The 19,916-nt window shown below is 40.1% G+C and overlaps 1 protein-coding gene across 3 annotated transcripts in view; it reads left to right on the top strand.

The window, feature by feature from the left end:
• The first annotated feature begins 557 nt into the window (after positions 1 to 557).
• LOC128701156 (uncharacterized) overlaps positions 558 to 19,916 on the top strand; it is a 163,665-nt gene continuing 144,306 nt past the window's right edge. Inside the window, exons 1-2 of one of the 3 annotated variants that reach the window (XR_011394061.1) lie at positions 558 to 654; positions 14,835 to 15,124. Coding sequence is in view for 2 of the 3 variants with exons in the window: in XM_070100641.1 (XP_069956742.1) it covers positions 637 to 654; positions 14,835 to 15,124 (308 nt within the window). In the remaining variant the exon portion in view is untranslated. Of the gene's footprint in view, positions 690 to 14,834; positions 15,125 to 19,916 lie in introns of all 3 variants that reach the window. The other 2 variants (XM_070100642.1, XM_070100641.1) reach the window with 2 other exon arrangements.

The following is a 19,916-nucleotide window of genomic DNA, read 5'->3' as shown; positions in this document are numbered from 1 at the left end:
TTTCTGCCATGTTGTCTTCCCGTTGAACACTGGTGCATGATATGGAGGTCAGTTATTTCATTGGAGTGGAAAACGTCTCATGTCTGGTTCACGTCTGGCAGCAGGTCTGGTACGTGAATGCCGGTCCCTCTTTTGTCATATTTAGTCCATTTCATTGTCGTCACCGTCAGTTTTTATGTCACTATAGGTTCCTTGCATGTTGTTGCAGCAGTATTTGCAAATTTGGCCATCACTGGAGTTCGGATAGGCCCAGGGGACGGCAAGATATAGGAGCAGCCTTGTTGCTGCTTGCTGTGGCTGCGGCTGCGGCTGCGGCAGCCACATTAATTGTGATCTCACTACCATGCTGCTTAACCTGACCTGACATTGCTTTTTTTTTTTTTACCTGTACTTTGACTATATAAATTTTGTTTCTTGTACCTGATGTACATTGAGAGTGAACATGGTCCAAGAACTGAAATGTTTCTTAATCATGTCTTCAGTGTGTGCTCATATTTAACTATAAATTGTCTTGGCATGTTGATTATAAGGTAAATTTAATTTTGCAAATGGTAATTTATTGTAATTTTTTTTAATCAACAGTCATGTGAAAGGGAGAAGCAGCACGACTGGAACTCTGCGCCTTCTGCCAGTGACATGATGTACAGGGATGTGGTGAGTAGACATGCCACAGGATATTCAGGGATTTGGTAAGTAGATACATCACATGATGTACAGGGATGTGGTGAGTAGACACACCACATGATATACAGGGATGTGGTGAGTACACACACCTCATGATGCAACTGACTTAGTTCCATCTGTGGAGAGCTCTAAAATAATATACAGTACATTTATAAACATTTTTTGGTTGTTATGTAAGGAAAGTGTTAATCTGGCATCCAGTAGCCAAGAAATTGTCTTGAAGCAAGAACTAGTTGTCAAGAAGGGAAATGATCTTAGTTTTTTTTATCATTATTCGCAACTGTTGTGCAAACAGCTGTTAGCCCTTTTACTGTCTCCCAGAGACAGAGACCCATGTCCCTGATGTAAATCTACACATAAATTCTAGTCATTTCAGATTTGGTGCAAGAAACCTGGTAAGCCTAGGGCTGTGAAAACAGGTCTGCATAGTCACTGTGCATAGTACACAAACTGGAGTCACCACAATTCATTATAGGAGTACCATCTAGGTTTACCACTGTACCATGCTGCTCCCACTCAGTATTCTCAATCCCTGCTGAATTACACACCTTTGTGGTTTAACATTTATTTATGATTTTAATAATAATAATACACACTTTCTTTCCCAGTGACAGTTATGAACAAGAATGAGGATGTGTAGTTGACCATTGATTAACATGGTAGTTATGTTCTTGAAAATTGTGTAAATAAAAAATTATGTAAAATTAACTGAAGTACATATGAGAAAAATAGTTACATTCTTTGGACCCCCCCCCCAAAAAAAAAAAAAAATCTTAGATCTTAAATTTTCAAGGATAATTATAATAATGTAATTGTATGTGGATGACTGGTTTGATCTCCAAATAACTTAGAAGATAGTTTTATCTGTACTTTTCAAAGTACAGTGGAACCTCGGCTTACAGATTTAATCTGTTCTGTGATCTTGTTCGTATCCTGATTTGTTCGTTTGCCGAGTCAATTTTCCTCATTCAAATTAATTGAAAAGCCATTAATCCATTCCAGCAGAAGTCCTGCTCTCAGGAAGCACGACAAAATACACTTCAATATGACACTAATATCAACTCTGTGGCTTATTTATCTATCACAGTTCATCTGATATGATATAATAAGCCATATAAATAACATAGAAACATGATATATACACGTACTCTAGAATGAATAAAATAAGCCATAATATGGCGAGTGAGGGCAACAGCAAGCAGCAGCAGCGTCTGCCATTCACTCTCCCACAGTATCTTCCCATGCTCTTATTATAAGAGAAAACAGTGTGTTTGTAAGGTTAACTGCACTAGATCACAGTTTCATAAGGAAAATGCTGAAACAATGTATACATAATTTTTAAATAAGAAATAGAGAATGTAATGAAATGAAGTGGTTATTGTAAGAGATTTCGTTCGGATTTTTAACCCCGGAGGGTTAGCCACCCAGGATAACCCAAGAAAGTCAGTGCGTCATCGAGGACTGTCTAACTTATTTCCATTGGGGTCCTTAATCTTGTCCCCCAGGATGCGACCCACACCAGTCGACTAACACCCAGGTACCTATTTGCTGCTAGGTGAACAGGACAACAGGTGTAAGGAAACGTGTCGAAATGTTTCCACCCACCGGGAATCGAACCCGGGCCCTCCGTGTGTGAAGCAGGAGCTTTAGCCACCAGGCCACCGGGCCACACTTACCTTGGAGCAGATGCTGGCAGAGCTTGAGAGTGGTGGAAGTTAGTTTCATTTCATCCTTTTTCTATTAATCACTCAACTTACTTGCTACACTTAATACTACACTTTATCGCTGAACTTAACTGCTACAATTGTTTTTCATTTTTTGTTTACTTCACTTTTCACTGATGTACTTGCTACGCTCTTAACCCTTTGATTGTCGAGGTCGTATATATACGTCTTACGAGGTACCGTGTTTGACGTATATATACTCATAAATTCTAGCGGCTTCAAATCAAGCAGGAGAAAGCTGGTAGGCCCACATGTGAGAGAATGGGTCTGTGTGGTCAGTGTGCACCATATAAAAAAAAATCCTGGAGCATGCAGTGCATAATGAGAAAAAAAAACTCCGACCGTTTTTTTTAATTAAAATGCCGACTTTATGGTCTATTATCGTATAGTATTTATGGTTGTATTCTCGTTTTCTTGGTCTCTTTTGATAGAATGGAAAACATATTATAGAAATAGAGGTGATTTTGATTGATTTTACTATAAAAAAAACCTGGAAATGGAGCTCAAAGTAGGGGAAATGTTTGATTTTTGTCGATGTTCAAAAGTAAACAAATGATGTCATTGTCCAATAAATGTCTAACTAGCCATTCTAATATGCAGTCATGAATGGGTTGATGTTATTTATACAATTATTACAGTGTTGCAGCATTCTGCATAACAGTAAATCTTCTATTTTTTGTTTTAACCCTTTCAGGGTCCGTTCCGTAGATCTACGGCTTTACGTTCAGGGTCCAAACCGTAGATCTACGTCATGAGCTCAGCTCACTCTGATAAACTGTGAGTGGTACATTTGGGCCTAGATATGAGAGAATACATCTATGTGGTATGTGTGCACCACATAAAACAGATCCTGCAGCACACTGTGTATAATGAGAGAAAAAAAACTGAAATCATGATTTTTTTATTAAAACAGCGAATTTGCAGTGTTTTTTCGTATGTTTTTTATAGTTGTATTTACGATTTCTTAGTCTCATTTGATAGATGGAAGACATATTACAGAAATAGAGATGATTTTGATTGGTTTTAGCATTGGAAATGGCTTGAAACTGAGCTCAAAGTAGCAGAAATGTTAAATTTTTGCCGATATTCAGGAGTAAACAAACGACCTCACACGTCTAATACACGCCAGCTGGTGGGTCTAATATGCATTCACAAATATGGTGATGATATTTATACAATTATTACAGTATTGCATAACAGTAAATCTGCTATTTTTTGGTGTGAATAAAAATTCATTATGTGAATAAAAAATCAAAATGGAATTTATTTGTAAAGCCTCAAAATGTAACTAATGAACAGAGGAAATGTTAGTTTAGTTCCAGGAATACCTACATTGTTTATTCTGGACCCTATTTTGAAATTGGAATATTTTGAACTTTGTGTTAAATTGGCCAAATTAACAATTTCCAATCACTTTAATTTAGTTGAAACAGTTGACTTGGCGATTTCTTGTGCTCAATTGATAGAATAGAAGTAATACTAGTGAAATAGCTAAGAATTTGGTTGACTGGAATAATGTAATTGGCCTAAAATGGGAGTCAAAGTCGGCAAAATCGCCGATTCGTAAATATCGCTGACACATCAAAATTCGCGAGAGCATAATTTCGTCAATTTTCCATCAAATTTCGTACTTTTTGTTTTATTACCTTCACAAAAAGATTCTCTACCATTTCATAAAAAATACATTTTTTTTTTTGAAAATTCTTGGACACTTGGGCACCACTTCAGATTTGGGCCTTGGACCCTGAAGGGGTTAATAAAAATTCAAAATAGAAAGCAAGAGTAATATCAGAGGGGCCTGGAGACGTGACTGATGAACAAAGAAAATGTTATTTTAGAGCCAGGAATGTCTGCATTGTTCATTCTGGACCTTATTTTGAAATTGTCATATTTTTTAATTTTCGTAAAATTGGCCAAATTGCAAATTTCTGACCACGTTATTGGGTAGTTGCAATCGGCAAATGGGCAGTTTCTTGTACTCAAGCGATTGAAAAAATGGAGTTCTAAAGAAATAGCTATGAGTTTGGTCGACTGGAACAATGGAATTAGCCGAAAATAGGGCTCAAAGTGGGCGAAATCGCCGATTTGTAAATATCGCCGAGGTCGCTAACTTCGCGAGAGCATAATACCGTCAGTTTTCCATCAAATTTTATTCTTTTGGTGTCGTTACAATCGGGAAAAGATTTTCTATCATTTCATAAGAAAAAATAATTTTTTTTTTTTTTTGAAATTTTGCGACACCAGGAGACACTTCAGGATTGGGGGTTGCGACAGTCAAGGGGTTAATTAGTATCGTACATATCGTAGAAGTATTATGCTGGTACTGCCTGGCCGAGTCCATAACCCCACACCCATAGAGTTACCAATTTGTATTTTGAAGCATTTGGCACAATAATATGAAAGAAAACACGAGAAATGTCTAAAAATGACAACAAATGTACTACTGTTATGGTATGTCACTGTTATATTGTATTATTATTATTATTATTAACCCTTTCAGGGTCCAAGGCCCAAATCTGGAGTCATGCACCAGTGTCCAAGAATTTAAAAAAAAAAAATTTGTTATTTTTTCTTATGAAATCGTAGAGAATCTTTTTGTGAAGGTAATAAAACAAAAAGTACGAAATTTGGTGGAAAATTGACGAAATTATGCTCTCGCGAATTTTGATGTGTCAGCAATATTTACGAATCGGCGATTTTGCCGACTTTGACTCCCATTTTAGGCCAATTACATTATTCCAGTCAACCAAATTCTTAGCTATTTCACTAGTATTACTTCTATTCTATCGATTGAGCACAAGAAATCGCCAAGTCAACTGTTTCAACTACAAAATAAAGTGATCGGAAATTGTTAATTTGGCCAATTTAACACAAAGTTCAAAATATTCCAATTTCAAAATAGGGTCCAGAATGAACAATGTAGGTATTCCTGGAACTAAACTAACATTTCCTCTGTTCATTAGTTACGTTTTGAGGCTTTACAAATAAATTCCATTTTGATTTTTTATTCACATAATGAATTTTTATTCACACCAAAAAATAGAAGATTTACTGTTATGCAATACTGTAATAATTGTATAAATATCATCACCATATTTGTGAATGTATATTAGACCCACCAGCTGGTGTGTATTAGACGTGTGAGGTCGTTTGTTTACTCTTGAATATCGGCAAAAATTTAACATTTCCGCTACTTTGAGCTCAGTTTCAAGCCATTTCCAGTGCTAAAACCAATCAAAATCATCTCTATTTCTGTAATATGTCTTCCATTCTATCAAATGTGACCAAGAAATCGGAAATACAACTATAAAAACATACGGAAAAACACTGCAAAGTTGCTGTTTTAATCGAAAAATCATGATTTCATTTTTTTTCTCTCATTATACACAGTGTGTTGCAGGATCTGTTTTATGTGGTGCACACATACCACATAGATGTATTCTCTCATATCTAGGCCCAAATGTACCACTCACAGTTTATCAGAGTGAGCTGAGCTCATGGCGTAGATCTACGGTTTGGACACTCACCGTAAAGCCGTAGATCTACGGGACGGACCCTGAAAGGGTTAATAGTAGTACATATGTATTATATTATTATTAGTACAATGGAACCTCAAATATCGAACTTAATCCGTTCCAGGAGCTAGTTCTAAATTTGAAAAGTCTGAAAAGCGAAGCAGTATTTCCCACGAGAAATAATGGAAATACAATTAATCCGTTCCAGAAACCCAAAAGTATTCACAAAAAAAAAAAAATACATTTTATAGAGATTAATTATAGTTTTACGTACACACAACACATATAGTGTTCAATTATGTATTAATAAATATAAATAAACATATAAATAACATTTTTACTTACCTTTATTGAAGATTGGTGATGGCATCTGGAAGATAGGGAGGAGGAGAGAGGAAGTTGGGGTTAGTGTTTGGAAGGAGAATCCCCCTCCATGAGGACTTCAGGTAATGCCCTCTCTGGGGTTACTTCCCTTCTCTGTCTTTTAATGCCACTAGGACCAGCTTGAGAGTCACTGGACCCCTGTCTCACAAAATAACTGTCCACAGTCCTCTGTTTCTGGTGCCTCTTTAAGATTTCCCTAAAATGGGACATGGTTTTGTCACTGAACTCGTTGCAAAGATGGCTTGTTTCAGCTTGCTCAGGGTGGTACTTCTGCACAAACATTTGGACATCATTCCACTTGGCACAGATCTCCTTAATCTTTGAAGAAGGCACCTCATCCACTCCCGTTTCCTCCTCCTCTGAAGCAAGGTCCTCAGCTGTGGTCTGATACTGTTCCAGATGAAGCTCTTGCAGCTCTTCAGTGGTTAGCTCTTCCCTGTGGTCCTCCACCAACTCTTCCACATCCTCACCACTCACCTCCAGCCCCAGGGTGTTCCCCAATGCCATAATAGATTCCACAACAGGCAGAGGGTCAGCTGGGTCAGGGACAGGGTCAAGGTCAGCCTCAAACCCTTCAAAATCCCTCTTTTGGACACAATCTGGCCACAGTTGTCTCCAGGCAGAGTTCATACATCCCATATATCCTGGCAAGCTCAAGAAGTCTCACACCACTCTCATACTTCTGTATTATTTCCTTCTTCACATCTGTGGCGTTTCTCACTTTCTTTACCACGGGTACCACTAGCAAGTTTTTTTGGGCCCATTGTAGCTTATTTCACAGTCCCACAAGCACTAAACACAATGAAATAATCGTAAAATGTTTGAATGAGAGCGCAGGATAGTGTTCACTCAAGCATCAACAAAACCAGACTGGCTCATTACGCCTGTGCGGGGACGTGGACAGAGCTGGCTGCCGGACAGGTTCGGTACCCAGCGGTTCAAAAATAGGGGTGAGTTCAATAATATGGACAAAGTTGGTTCGAAAAAAGCTTTCGATTTTCGAAGAGTTCGATAAGTGATACGTTTGAAATTTGAGGTTCCACTGTAGTAGTAGTACGTACGTATTATATTATTCCTGTATTAGTAGTACGTACTTATTATTATAATAATTATTATTAGTAGTAGTAGTATGTACATATTATAATTATTGTTAGTAGTAGTATGTACGTATTATAATAATTATTAGTACGTACGTATTATGATTACGTATTATTATTATCATTATTATTATTATTATTATTAATTTAGGGAACTGGAGCACAGATCCAATTCCCTAGATCAAAATTCCCTCACAATGTACGCACTACTACTACTACTATTAAATAATAATTATAATAATAATATGTAATAACAGTAAGGAGAAATTCAGAAGGCTGCCAGTAGTTGGCTCCACAATCAGCAAAACATTCGTAATCGCTACCACTCTTCACCTGTCTAGACTTGAGTAATCTATAAGTACAGTGGACCCCCGGTTCACGATGCTATTGGTATCCGATAAATCCGGTAATCGATGCATTATATTGCAGAAAATTTGCCTCGCTTCCCGATACAAAACCTGGTATGCGATGTGGTTCGTACGAGACGTGTCCATGTGTGGCCTGAACTGCCCCGTGTGTGCTAGTGTTTACAAGCCAGCCAGTGTGCGCGCATCTAAGGATACATTCGGTACATTCCATATTATCCATATTATCACTGTTTTTGGTGCCTGTTTTCGCAAAGTAAGTCACCATGTGCCCCAAGAAAGCTCCCTGTGCCAACCCTTCGAGACCAAGGGTGCTAATGACTGTTGAAATGAAGAAAGAGATAATTGCAAAGTACGAAAGTGGAGTGCGTGTGTTGGAGCTGGTCAGGTTGTATAGTAAACCCCACTCAACCATCTCTACTATAGTGAGCAAGAAAACGGCAATTAAGGAAGCTGTGTTAGAAAATGCAAGTGTTAGAAAATGTTGAGAGACTGTTATTGGTGTGGATAAATGAAAAACAGATAGCAGGAGATAGCATCTCTCAAGCAATCATTTGTGAAAAGGCTAGGCAGTTGCATGACGATTTGGTAAAAAAATTGCCTGCAACTAGTGGTGATGTGAGTGAATTTAAGGCCAGCAAAGGTTGGTTTGAAAGATTTAAGAAACGTAGTGGCATACATAGTGTGATTAGGCTTGGTGAGGCTGCCAGTTATGTTGTGCGACAGAAGTCCAGTGACTCTCAAGCTGGTCCTAGTGGCATTAAAAGAAGAAGGAAGTAACCCCGGAAAAGGACTTGCTACCTCAAGTCCTAATGGAGGGAGATTCCCCTTCTAAATGCTTACACCATCTACACTCTCCCCTCCTCCCATCCTATCAATCATCACCAGATCTTCATTAAAGGTAAGTGTCAATTATTCTTTCGTTATTTATTGTTATTGTTGTTATTGTAATTACTATTCTATTGCATTAAACTTAATATTTCATGTGGTAAAAGTTTTTTTTTCATACTTTCAGGTGTCTTGCACGGATTAATTTGACTTCCATTATTTCTTATGGGGAAAATTGATTCGCTTTCCGATATTTTTGGTTTACGATGAGCTCTCAGGAACGGATTAGTATCGCGAACCGGGGGTCCACTGTATTAGGTTAAATCTGCCCGAAATGCCTCGGCATGATAGTGGCTTTCTTTGCTCCACCCATATTATGATATGTAAACACACTTTGTAACCTTTGCAAAGAAATAAATATTTATTTATTTATTTATTTATTTAACCCTTTGACTGTTTTCGACGTATAAATACGTCTTACGAGCCAATGTTTCTGACGTATATATACTCAATAATTCTAGCGGCTTCAAATCAAGCAGGAGAAAGCTGGTAGGCCCACATGTGAGAGAATGGGTCTGTGTGGTCAGTGTGCACCACATAAAAAAAATCCTGCAGCACACATTGCGTAATGAGAAAAAAAAACTGATCATTTTTTTGGAATAAAACGCCGACTTTGAGGTGTATTTTTGTATAGTATTTATCGTTGTATTCACGTTTTCTTGGTCTTAGGTGATAAAATGGAACACATATTACAGAAATAGAGATGATTTTCATTACTTTGACAATGAAAACGACCTTGAAACTGAGCTCAAAGTAGCGGAAATGTTCGATTTTTACCAATGTTCAGGAGTAAATAAATCACACCACACGTCCAATACACATCAACTGGGGAGTCTAATATTCTTTCACTAGTGCACTGATATTATTTATACCATTTTTACAATAATGCAGTAGTCTGCATAACAGTAAATTTTGTATTTTTTTGTATGAATAAAAAATCAAAATAGAAAGCAATATAAGAGGGGCCTAGAGATGTGACTAATGAACAGAGCATATGTTATTTTAGTGCCACGAATGTCTACCTTGTTTATTCTGGACCCTATTTTGAAATTGGCATCATTTTTAGTTTGCGTGAAATTGGCCAAATTGCCAATTTCTGACCACCATATTGGGTAGTCCAAATTAGTAAATGGGAGGTTTCTTGTACTCAGCCGATAGATAAAATGGAGCTCTAAAGAAACAGCTATGAGTTTGGTCAACTGGAACAATGGAATTGGCTGAAAATAGGGCTCAAAGTCGGCAAAATCGCCAATACGCATATGTCGCTGAGACCGCTAACTTCGCAGGAGCATAATTCCATGAGTTTTCAACCAAATTTCGAACTTTTGGTGTCATTACCATCGGGAAAAGATTCTCTATCATTTCATAAGAAAAAATAATTTTTTTTTTTTTCAAAAATTGAGCGACATAGAATGACAGTTTCAGAGAGGGGCCTGAAACAGTCAAAGGGTTAAGCCTGCCCATAATGCTCTGCATACAAGGGGCTTTTGGCATGTGCACTTAACCACTGTATTTCTTTGTACATCTATGTATCATGTCCAAATTAATAATAAATAAATAAGTAAAGAAAGTGAGAAACATGATAGAATTAACCCTTTGACTGTCGAAGGGCCCAATCCTGAAGTGTCTCCTGGTGTCGCAAAATATTCGAAAAAAAAAATTATTTTTTCTTATGAAAATGTTAAGATTATTTTTCTGATTGTTTTAGTCCCAAAAAAAAATTTTCCCATCAGTACTTACCGAGATATAGAGGCATGAAGTTTGCAGAAAATGAGCCACGTATGACAACAGCAGCGACTGCCGCTCACCCGGTAAACTTTAGTTTACTTGTATTTGAAGGTTTGTTGTTCTTTTCACTATTTTATTTTTTCACATAACTTATGTGGCCTATGAGACCAAAGTAAGGTGCAATGTACATATATACACTCGTTGTATACAACACAATAAGCACACAAACATAATTATCAATATATTGTTTACAAAACTTGTTTACAAAAACAAATACAAAAAATTGTTTATTACTATTGTTCTATAATATATATACCAATATACAGTCACTGAATATATTCCTAGAAGTTCTGCAGCTTGTGGAACTCTGTGAAACATGGTGTCATACACAGTGGTGTTTTACACTCACACATAAAACAAGGTGTCATACACAGTGGTGTTTTACACTCTCACACATAAAACATGGTGTCATACATAGTGGTGTTTTACACTCTTACACATAAAACATGGTGTCATACACAGTGGTGTTTTACACTCACACATAAAACATGGTGTCATACACAATGGTGTTTTACACTCTCACACATAAAATCAGTGTGTGTGCATTTTTGTTGAATTTTTTTTTTATGTGCAAAGACAAAACACCTCGTCTGAGCAGTTTTCTTCAAAGTATTAGCAGGCAGTTGTGTTATGTAGTTATCCTAGGTAAATGGTCGTGTGTCATCATTCCTTCCTAATTTCCTTCATTCCTTTCCTACCTGGAGGCTACCTGGAGGGCATTCCACCTCTCTTCCTACATTCCTTCATCTGTCCTTCATTACTTTTTTCCTTCCTTTCATCTAGTCCTTCCTTCATTCCTGCCTTCCCTTCTTGCTTCTGGTTTCTATAATATATATACACATATATAGTCACTAGATACTTTCATAAAACTCCTATTATCACCCTTCAGCAAGCTTGTCTTGTGTGCGAGTGTGTGGCTTATAATTGTTTTGAGTCAGGAGTCGGCAGCTGTCAAAATGACATATTGTCTCATTAGTCCCTGCCCCCTACCGCTTGTCAAAACAATGGGGTCGGATGCTGCTTCCCCCTCCATTCTATCTAATTATCTTTCTCCCTCATTCTATCTCTTTCAATCTGTCTCTCTTTCTCTCTCTCTGTCTATCTCTGTCTCACAGGTACACATAAATACAACTATACATAGTGTAAATTACCTAGGATAACCCAAAAAATCCAGACAAAGTGCTATACTCTGCTTGAAGATGTGAGTAAACGTGATGATGACACAGTCTTGTGGCTCTCTCTGAGACAGAGCTAGACGGATAGACAGGGAGTTTGGCAGACAGACAAATAGACAGACAGACAAATGTTTGTTCGTCGTCATCTTCTCCTCCTCCTCCTCCTTCTCCTTCTCCTCCTCCTCCTCCTCCTCCTCCTCCTCCTCCTCCTTCTCCTTCTCCTTCTCCTTCTCCTTCTCCTTCTCCTCCTCCTTCTCCTCCTCCTTCTCCTCCTCCTTCTCCTCCTCCTTCTCCTCCTCCTTCTCCTCCTCCTTCTCCTCCTCCTTCTCCTCCTCCTTCTCCTCCTCCTTCCCCTCCTCCTCCTCCTCCTCCTCCTTCTCCTCCTCCTGGCTCTTGACAGATGGACAGCTGCCCCCCTCCCTCCACCCTCGTTTACGCTCATCAAAGGTCAGCTCTTATCAGATGTTATCTCCCCTTATCTTGTCACTGTCATGGGGTGAACTGTTTTCATGCCTCAAGGGAACATATTATTACATATTATTATTATTATGTATTAGGTATTATTCTTATTCTTCTTCTTCTTCTTCTTCTAATTCTTCTTCTTCTTCTAATTCTTCTTCTTCTTCTAATTCTTCTTCTTCTAATTCTTCTTCTTCTTCTAATTCTTCTTCTTCTTCTAATTCTTCTTCTTCTTCTAATTCTTCTTCTTCTTCTAATTCTTCTTCTTCTTCTAATTCTAATTCTTCTTCTAATTCTTCTTCTAATTCTTCTTCTAATTCTTCTTCTAATTCTTCTTCTAATTCTTCTTCTAATTCTTCTTCTAATTCTTCTTCTAATTCTTCTTCTAATTCTTCTTCTAATTCTTCTTCTAATTCTTCTTCTAATTCTTCTTCTTCTTCTTTCTTCTTCCTTCTTCCTCCTCCTTCCACCTTCCTCCTCCTCCTTCCACCTTCCTCCTCCTCCTTCCACCTTCCTCCTCCTCCTTCCACCTTCCTCCTCCTCCTTCCACCTTCCTCCTCCTCCCTCCCTCCTTCCTCCTCCTCCTCCCTCCTTCTTCCTCCCTCCCTCCTTCTTCCTCCCTCCCTCCTTCCTCCTCCTCCCTCCCTCCTTCCTCCTCCTCCCTCCCTCCTTACTCCTCCTTCCTCCCTCCCTTACTCCTCCTCCCTCCCTCCTTCCTCCTCCCCCTCCTTACTCCTCCTCCTCCTCCTCCCTCCCTCCTTCTCCTCCTCCCTCCCTCCTTCCTCCTCCTCCCTCCCTCCTTCCTCCTCCTCCCTCCTCCTCCTCCTCCCTCCCTCCTTCCTCCTCCCTCCCTCCTTCCTCCTCCTCCCTCCCTCCTTCCTCCTCCTCCCTCCCTCCCTCCTCCTCCTCCTCCTCCCCTCCCTCCTTCCTCCTCCTCCCTCCCTCCTTCCTCCTCCTCCCTCCCTCCTTCCTCCTCCTCCCTCCCTCCTTCCTCCTCCTCCCTCCCGCCTTCCTCCTCCTCCCTCCTCCTTCCTCCTCCTCCCTCCCTCCTTCCTCCTCCTCCCTCCCTCCTCCTTCCTCCTCCTCCCTCCCTCCTTCCTACTCCTCCCTCCCTCCATACTCCTCCTCCCTCCCTCCTCCTCCTCCCTCCCTCCTTCCTCCTCCTCCCTCCCTCCTTCCTCCTCCTCCCTCCCTCCTTACTCCTCCTCCCTCCCTCCTTCCTCCTCCTCCCTCCTCCCTCCTCCTCCCTCCCTCCTTCCTCCTCCTCCCTCCCTCCTTCCTCCTCCTCTCTCCCTCCTTCCTCCTCCTCCCTCCTCCTCTCTCCCTCCTTACTCCTCCTCCCTCCCTCCTTACTCCTCCTCCCTCCCTCCTTCCTCCTCCTCCCTCCCTCCTTCCTCCCTCCTTCCTCCTCCTCCCTCCTTCCTCCTCCCTCCTTCCTCCTCCCTCCTTCTTCCTCCTCCCTCCTTCCTCCTCCCTCCTTCTTCCTCCTCCCTCCTTCTTCCTCCTCCCTCCTTCCTCCTCCTCCCTCCTTCCTCCTCCTCCCTCCTTCCTTCCTCTTCCTCCTTCCTTCCTCCTCCTCTTCTTCCTCTTCCTCCTTCCTTCCTCCTCCTCTTCTTCCTCCTCCTCTTCTTCCTCCTCCTCTTCCTCCTCCTCCTCTTCCTCCTCCTCCTCTTCCTCCTCCTCCTCTTCCTCCTCCTCCACCTCCTCCATTGCTTTTGGTCTCAAACTCCTCTAAATCATGAAATTGATCTTCATTGACACTTCCATCTGTGTTAGAGCATCACTTGGGAAGAGAAGAGTCCCAGATTTGCTGGGAAGTCACATATTTCTTACCGCTAGACATGCTGAAAAAGGACGACTGAAATGGTATTCCCACAATGCACCACTGGCTCCCCGATTTTTTTTATATGGTGCACACTGACCATGGAGACCCATTCTCTCACATGTGGGCCTACCAGCTTTCTCCTGCTTGATTTGAAGCCGCTAGAATTTATGCGTATAGATACGTCAAACACGGTATCTCCTATGACGTACATATACGACCGCGACAGTCAAAGGGTTAAAGAAAGAAATCATTGAAAAATGTGAATAGCAAAAATGTTATTTTAGTGGCAGGAATGTCTGCATTGTTTATTCTGGACCCTATTTTGAAATTTGTGTGAAATTGGCCAAATTACTAATTTCTGACCACTTTATTGGGTAGTTGAAATTGGTAAATGGGTGGTTTCTTATACTCAATCGAAAAAAATGGAGTTCTAAAGAAATAGCTATGAGTTTGATTGGCTGGAACAATGGAATTGGCTAAAAATAGGGCTCAAAGTGGGTGAAATCGCTGATGCATATATATCGCCGAGACTGCTAATTTTACGAGAGTGTAATTCCATAAGTTTTCCATCAAATTTCATACTTTTGGTGTTATCATCAGGAAAAGTTTCTCTATCATTTCATGATGCTAGATAACTACAAAATTTCTTGTGCATTAATTTTTCCAAAATTTTGGTTAACAATAGTAAGTTAGATATTGGTGTATAGTTATTTACATCAGTTGGGTCTCTACCTTGTTATCTTGAGCACTGTTGGGAAAGTGTTAGTGTCTAGTAATTTGTTGAACAACATTGTAACGAGTTGCTTTTTTGAATGACAGTGGTGGTACTTGAGCTAAGTTTCCTGACTAGTTTTTAATTACTGTGTGTTGGTAATTACCATCCAAGGTACATAATTATTGTGTTGACTCGGTAAAATATTTCTTTAATAGGATTGGAGTTATGAAGACTACCGACGTCAGCAGAACTTCTTAAATCAGGCTGGACGCCAGGTGGCAGTTAGACAAGCTGGACGTCAGGTGACAGTTAGACAGCAGATAAAAGAGAAAGCATATGGCCAGAAGGGAAAAGGCAAAGACAGTAAGGGCTTTGTGAAGAACCAAAAGAAAGAGAAGGTTGAGGAGTCAGCAATGGCAGCAGCAGCAGCAACTGGGATAACAGATGATCACAAACAACATAAGACAGATGAGAAGTGCTCGCCTCTCAGTCACCTTAAAAACAGGTTAGATATTTTCTTTAAGTCTTGTTCCTTATTTAATTATAGTCATCTGTAATTTGTGGAATTTCAAGATGTAGTAGGTTGGTAGACAGCAACCACCCAGGGAGGTGCTACCATTCTACCAAGTGAGTGTAAAACAAAAGCCTGTAATTGTTTTACATGATGGTAGGATTGCTGGTGTCTTTTGTCTGTCTCATAAATATGCAAGATTACAAGTACATCTTGCTACTTCTACTTACACTTAGGCACACTAAACGTACATGTACACGTTTATTTATACTCATTCATCCGAATTTTCTTTGATTTTATCTTAGTTCTTGTTGTAATTACTTTTCCTTTTATATCCATAGGGAAGTGGAATAAGAAAATTTCCTCCGTAAGCCATGCGTGTTGTGAAAGTCAACTAAAATGCCGGGAACAATGGGCTAGTAACCCCTTTTCCTGTAATAATTACTAAAAAGAATAAGAAGAAAATTGTCAAACTGGGAAGTCTGAATGTGTGTGGATGTTGTGCGAATGATAAGAAAAAGATGATTGTGGATGTTATGAATGAGAAGAAGCTGGATGTCCTGGCTTTAAGTGAAACAAAGCTGAAGGGGGTGGGTGAGTTTCAGTGGAGAGGAATAAATGGGATTAGGTCAGGGGTTTCTAATAGAGTTAGAGCTAAATAAGGAGTAGCAATAATGTTGAAGGATAAGCTATGGCAGGAAAAGAGGGACTATAAATGTATTACTTCAAGGATTATGTTGAGTAAAATAAAGGTTGGATGTTAGAAGTGGGTTATAGTAAGCATATATGCACCTGGGGAAGAGAGAAGTGTAGAGGAGAGAGAGAGATTTTGGGAAATGTTGAGTGAATGTGTGGGGAGTTTTGAACCAAGTGTAAGAGTAATGGTAGTTGTGGATTTCAATGCTAAAGTGGGTAAAAATGTTGTGGAGGGAGTAGTAGGTAAATTTGGGGTGCCAGGGGTAAATGAAAATGGGGAGCCTTTAATTGAGCTCTGTGTAGAAAGAGGTTTGGTAATAAGTAATACATATTTTATGAAAAAGAGAATAAATAAATATACAAGGTATGATGTAGCATGTAATGAAAGTACAGTGGACCCCCGCATAGCGACCTTAATCCGTGCAAGAGGGCTGGCTGTTATGCGAAATGTTCGGTATGCGAATGAATTTTCCCCATAAGAAATAATGGAAATCAAATTAATCCGTGCAAGACACCCAAAAGTATGAAAAAAAAAAAAATTTACCACATGAAATGTTAATTTTAATACACACAAACTGAAAAAGGCATGCACAATTACATGACACTTACTTTTATTGAAGATCTGGTGATGATTGATGGGATGGGAGGAGGGGAGAGAGAGTGTTAGTGTTTAGAAGGGGAATCCCCTTCCATTAAGACTTGAGGTGTCGAGTCCTTTTCTGGGGTTACTTTCCTTCTTCTTTTAATGCCACTAGGACCAGCTTCAGAGTCACTGGACTTCTTTCGCGCAACATATCTGTCCATAGTGGCCTGTACCTCTCGTTCCTTTATGACTTCCCTAAAGTGTTTCACAACATTGTCAGTGTACAGGTTGCCAACACGGCTTTCAATAGCTGTGTGAGGGTGATTTTCATCAAAAAAGGTTTGCACTTCAAGCCATTTTGCACACATTTCCTTAATCTTTGTAGTAGGCAATTCCTTCAATTTCTCTCTCCCCTCCTTTGAACCAGTTTCCTCAGGTCTGGCCTCTTGCTGTTGAAGTTGATCTATCAGCTCATCAGTGGTTAGTTCTTCATTGTCCTCCTCCACCAACTCTTCCACATCCTCCCCACTAACCTCCAACCCCAAGGACTTCCCCAATTCCACAATTGATTCCTCAACTGGCATACTCCTCTCAGGGTTAGCCTCAAACCCTTCAAAATCCCTTTTGTCTACACATTCTGGCCACAGTTTCTTCCAAGCAGAGTTCAAGGTCTTCTTAGTCACTCCCTCCCAAGCCTTACCTATAAGGTTTATACAATTGAGGATATTAAAGTGATCTCTCCAAAAGTCTCTTAGAGTCAGTTGAGTTTCTGAGGTCACTACAAAGCACCTTTCAAACAGAGCTTTTGTGTACAGTTTTTTGAAGTTTGCAATAACCTGCTGGTCCATGGGCTGCAGGAGAGGAGTGGTATTAGGAGGCAAAAACTTCACCTTAATGAATTTCATGTCCCCATAAAGTCGCTCTGCCACGTCTGTAGGATGACCAGGGGCATTGTCTAACACCAGGAGGCACTTAAGTTCTAATTTCTTTTCAGTTAGGTAATCTTTCACATTGGGGGCAAATGCATGGTGTAACCAGTCATAGAAAAAGTCCCTAGTGACCCATGCCTTACTGTTTGCCCTCCACAGCACACACAAATTTTCCTTGAGGACATTCTTTTGCCTGAACGGTCTGGGAGTTTCAGAGTGATACACTAATAAAGGCTTCACTTTGCAATCACCAGTAGCATTGGAACACATCAACAAAGTAAGCCTGTCTTTCATAGGCTTATGTCCTGGGAGTGCCTTTTCCTCCTGAGTAATGTAGGTCCTGCTTGACATTTTCTTCCAGAACAGGCCTGTTTCATCACAATTAAACACTTGTTCAGGTTTCAGTCCTTCACTGTCTATGCACTCCTTGAATTCCTGCACATATTTTTCAGCCGCTTTGTGGTCTGAACTGGCAGCCTCACCATGCCTTATCACACTATGTATGCCACTACGCTTCTTAAATCTCTCAAACCAACCTTTGCTGGCCTTAAATTCACTCACATCATCACTAGTTGCAGGCCTTTTTTTAATTAAATCCTCATGCAACTTCCTAGCCTTTTCGCTTATGATCGCTTGAGAAACGCTATCTCCTGCTAGCTGTTTTTCATTTATCCACACCAATAAGAGTCTCTCAACATCTTCCATCACTTGCGATCTCTGTTTCGAAAACACAGTTAAACCTTTGGCAAGAACAGCTTCCTTGATTGCCTTTCTGTTGCCCACAATTGTAGAGATGGTTGATTTGGGTTTCTTGTACAACCTGACCAGGTCGGCGATACGCACTCCACTTTCATACTTATCAATGATCTCTTTCTTCATCTCTATTGGAATTCTAACCCTTATTGCTGTAGGGTTGGAACTAGAAGCTTTCTTGGGGGCCCATGGTCACTTATTTTCCAGATAAAGCACCGAAAACACTGTAATAATACGAAATATTCCGATTGTATGCTTGGATGTTACCGCGGAGGCTGGCTGGTAAACAATGGCACCGGCGGAACATATGAGGCTGGCTCAGGCCGCACATTGGACGCGTCTCGGACGAAGGGTGCTGAGCGGGTTTTTGGGCGGTATGCGAGGCAAAATTTTAGCGATCAAAGCGTCCGGTATGCGGGGGTCCACTGTAGTTTGTTAGATTATGTATCGGTGGATAAAAGGTTGATGGGTAGGCTCCAGGATGTACAAGTTTATAGAGGGGCAAGTGATATATCAGATCATTATCAAGTTGTAGCTACAGTTAGAGTAAGAGGTAGATGGGATAAGAGGAAAATGGCAACAACAAGTAAGAGGGAGGTGAAAGTGTATAAACTAAGGGAGGAGGAATTTCAGGTGAAATATAAGCAACTATTGGCAGAAAGGTGGGCTGGTGTAGGTATGAGTAGTGGATGGGGGCTTGAAGAGAGTTGGAATAGTTTTAAAAATGCAGTATTAGAATGTGGGACAGAAGTTTGTGGTTATAGGAGGGTGGGTGCAGGAGGAAAGAGGAGTGATTGGTGGAATGATGAAGTAAAGGGTATGATAAAAGAGAAAAGGTAGTTTATGAGAGGTATTTACAAAGCAGAAGTGTTATAAGAAGAGCAGAGTATATGGAAAGTAAAAGAAAGGTGAAGAGAGTGGTGAGAGTGCGTAAAAGGACAGCGGATAAGAGAGTGGGAGACGTACTGTCAAGAAATTTTAAGGAAAATAAGAAAAATTTTTGGAGCGAGTTAGACAAGTTAAGAAAGCCTAGGAAACAAATGGATTTGTCAGTTAAAAACAGAGTAGGGGAGTTAGTAGATGGGGAGATGGAGGTTTTGGGTAGATGGCGAGAATATTTTGAAGAGCTTTTAAATGTCAACGAAGAAAGGGAGGCGGTAATTTCATGCACTGGCCAGGGAGGTATACCATCTTTTAGGAGTGAAGAAGAGCAGGATGTGAGTGTGGGGGAGGTATGTGAGGCATTACATAGAATGAGTGGGGGTAAAGCAGCTGGAACTGACGGGGTCATGACAGAAATGTTAAAAGCAGGGGGGGATATAGTGTTCGAGTGGTTGGTATTTTTGTTTAATAAATGTATGAAAGAGGGGAAGGTACCTAGGGATTGGCAGAGAGCGTGTATAGTCCCTTTATATAAAGGGAAGGGGGACAAGATTGTAAAAATTATAGAGGAATAAGTTTTCTGAGTATACCAGGAAAAGTGTACGGTAGGGTCATAATTGAAAGAATTAGAGGTAAAACAGAATGTAGGATTGTGGATGAGAAAGGAGGTTTTAGAGTGGGTAGGGGATGTGTAAATCAAGTTTTTACATTGAAGCATATATGTGAGCAGTATTTAGATAAAGGTAGGGAAGTTTTTATTGCATTTATGGATTTAGAAAAGGCTTATGATAGAGTGGATAGGGAAGCAATGTGGCATATGTTGCAAGTAGTACATATATGGAATAGGTGGTAAGTTACTAAATGCTGTGAAGAGATTTTATGAGGATAGTGAGGCTCAGGTTAGGGTGTGTAGAAGAGAGGGAGACTACCTCCCGGTAAAAGT

The sequence above is a fragment of the Cherax quadricarinatus genome, chromosome 73 (genome assembly GCF_038502225.1).
Source record: "Cherax quadricarinatus isolate ZL_2023a chromosome 73, ASM3850222v1, whole genome shotgun sequence".
Classification (NCBI taxonomy): Eukaryota; Metazoa; Arthropoda; class Malacostraca; order Decapoda; family Parastacidae; genus Cherax; species Cherax quadricarinatus.
Note: the sequence above shows the minus strand (reverse complement) of the source record. Positions and strands in the feature narration are given on the sequence as shown.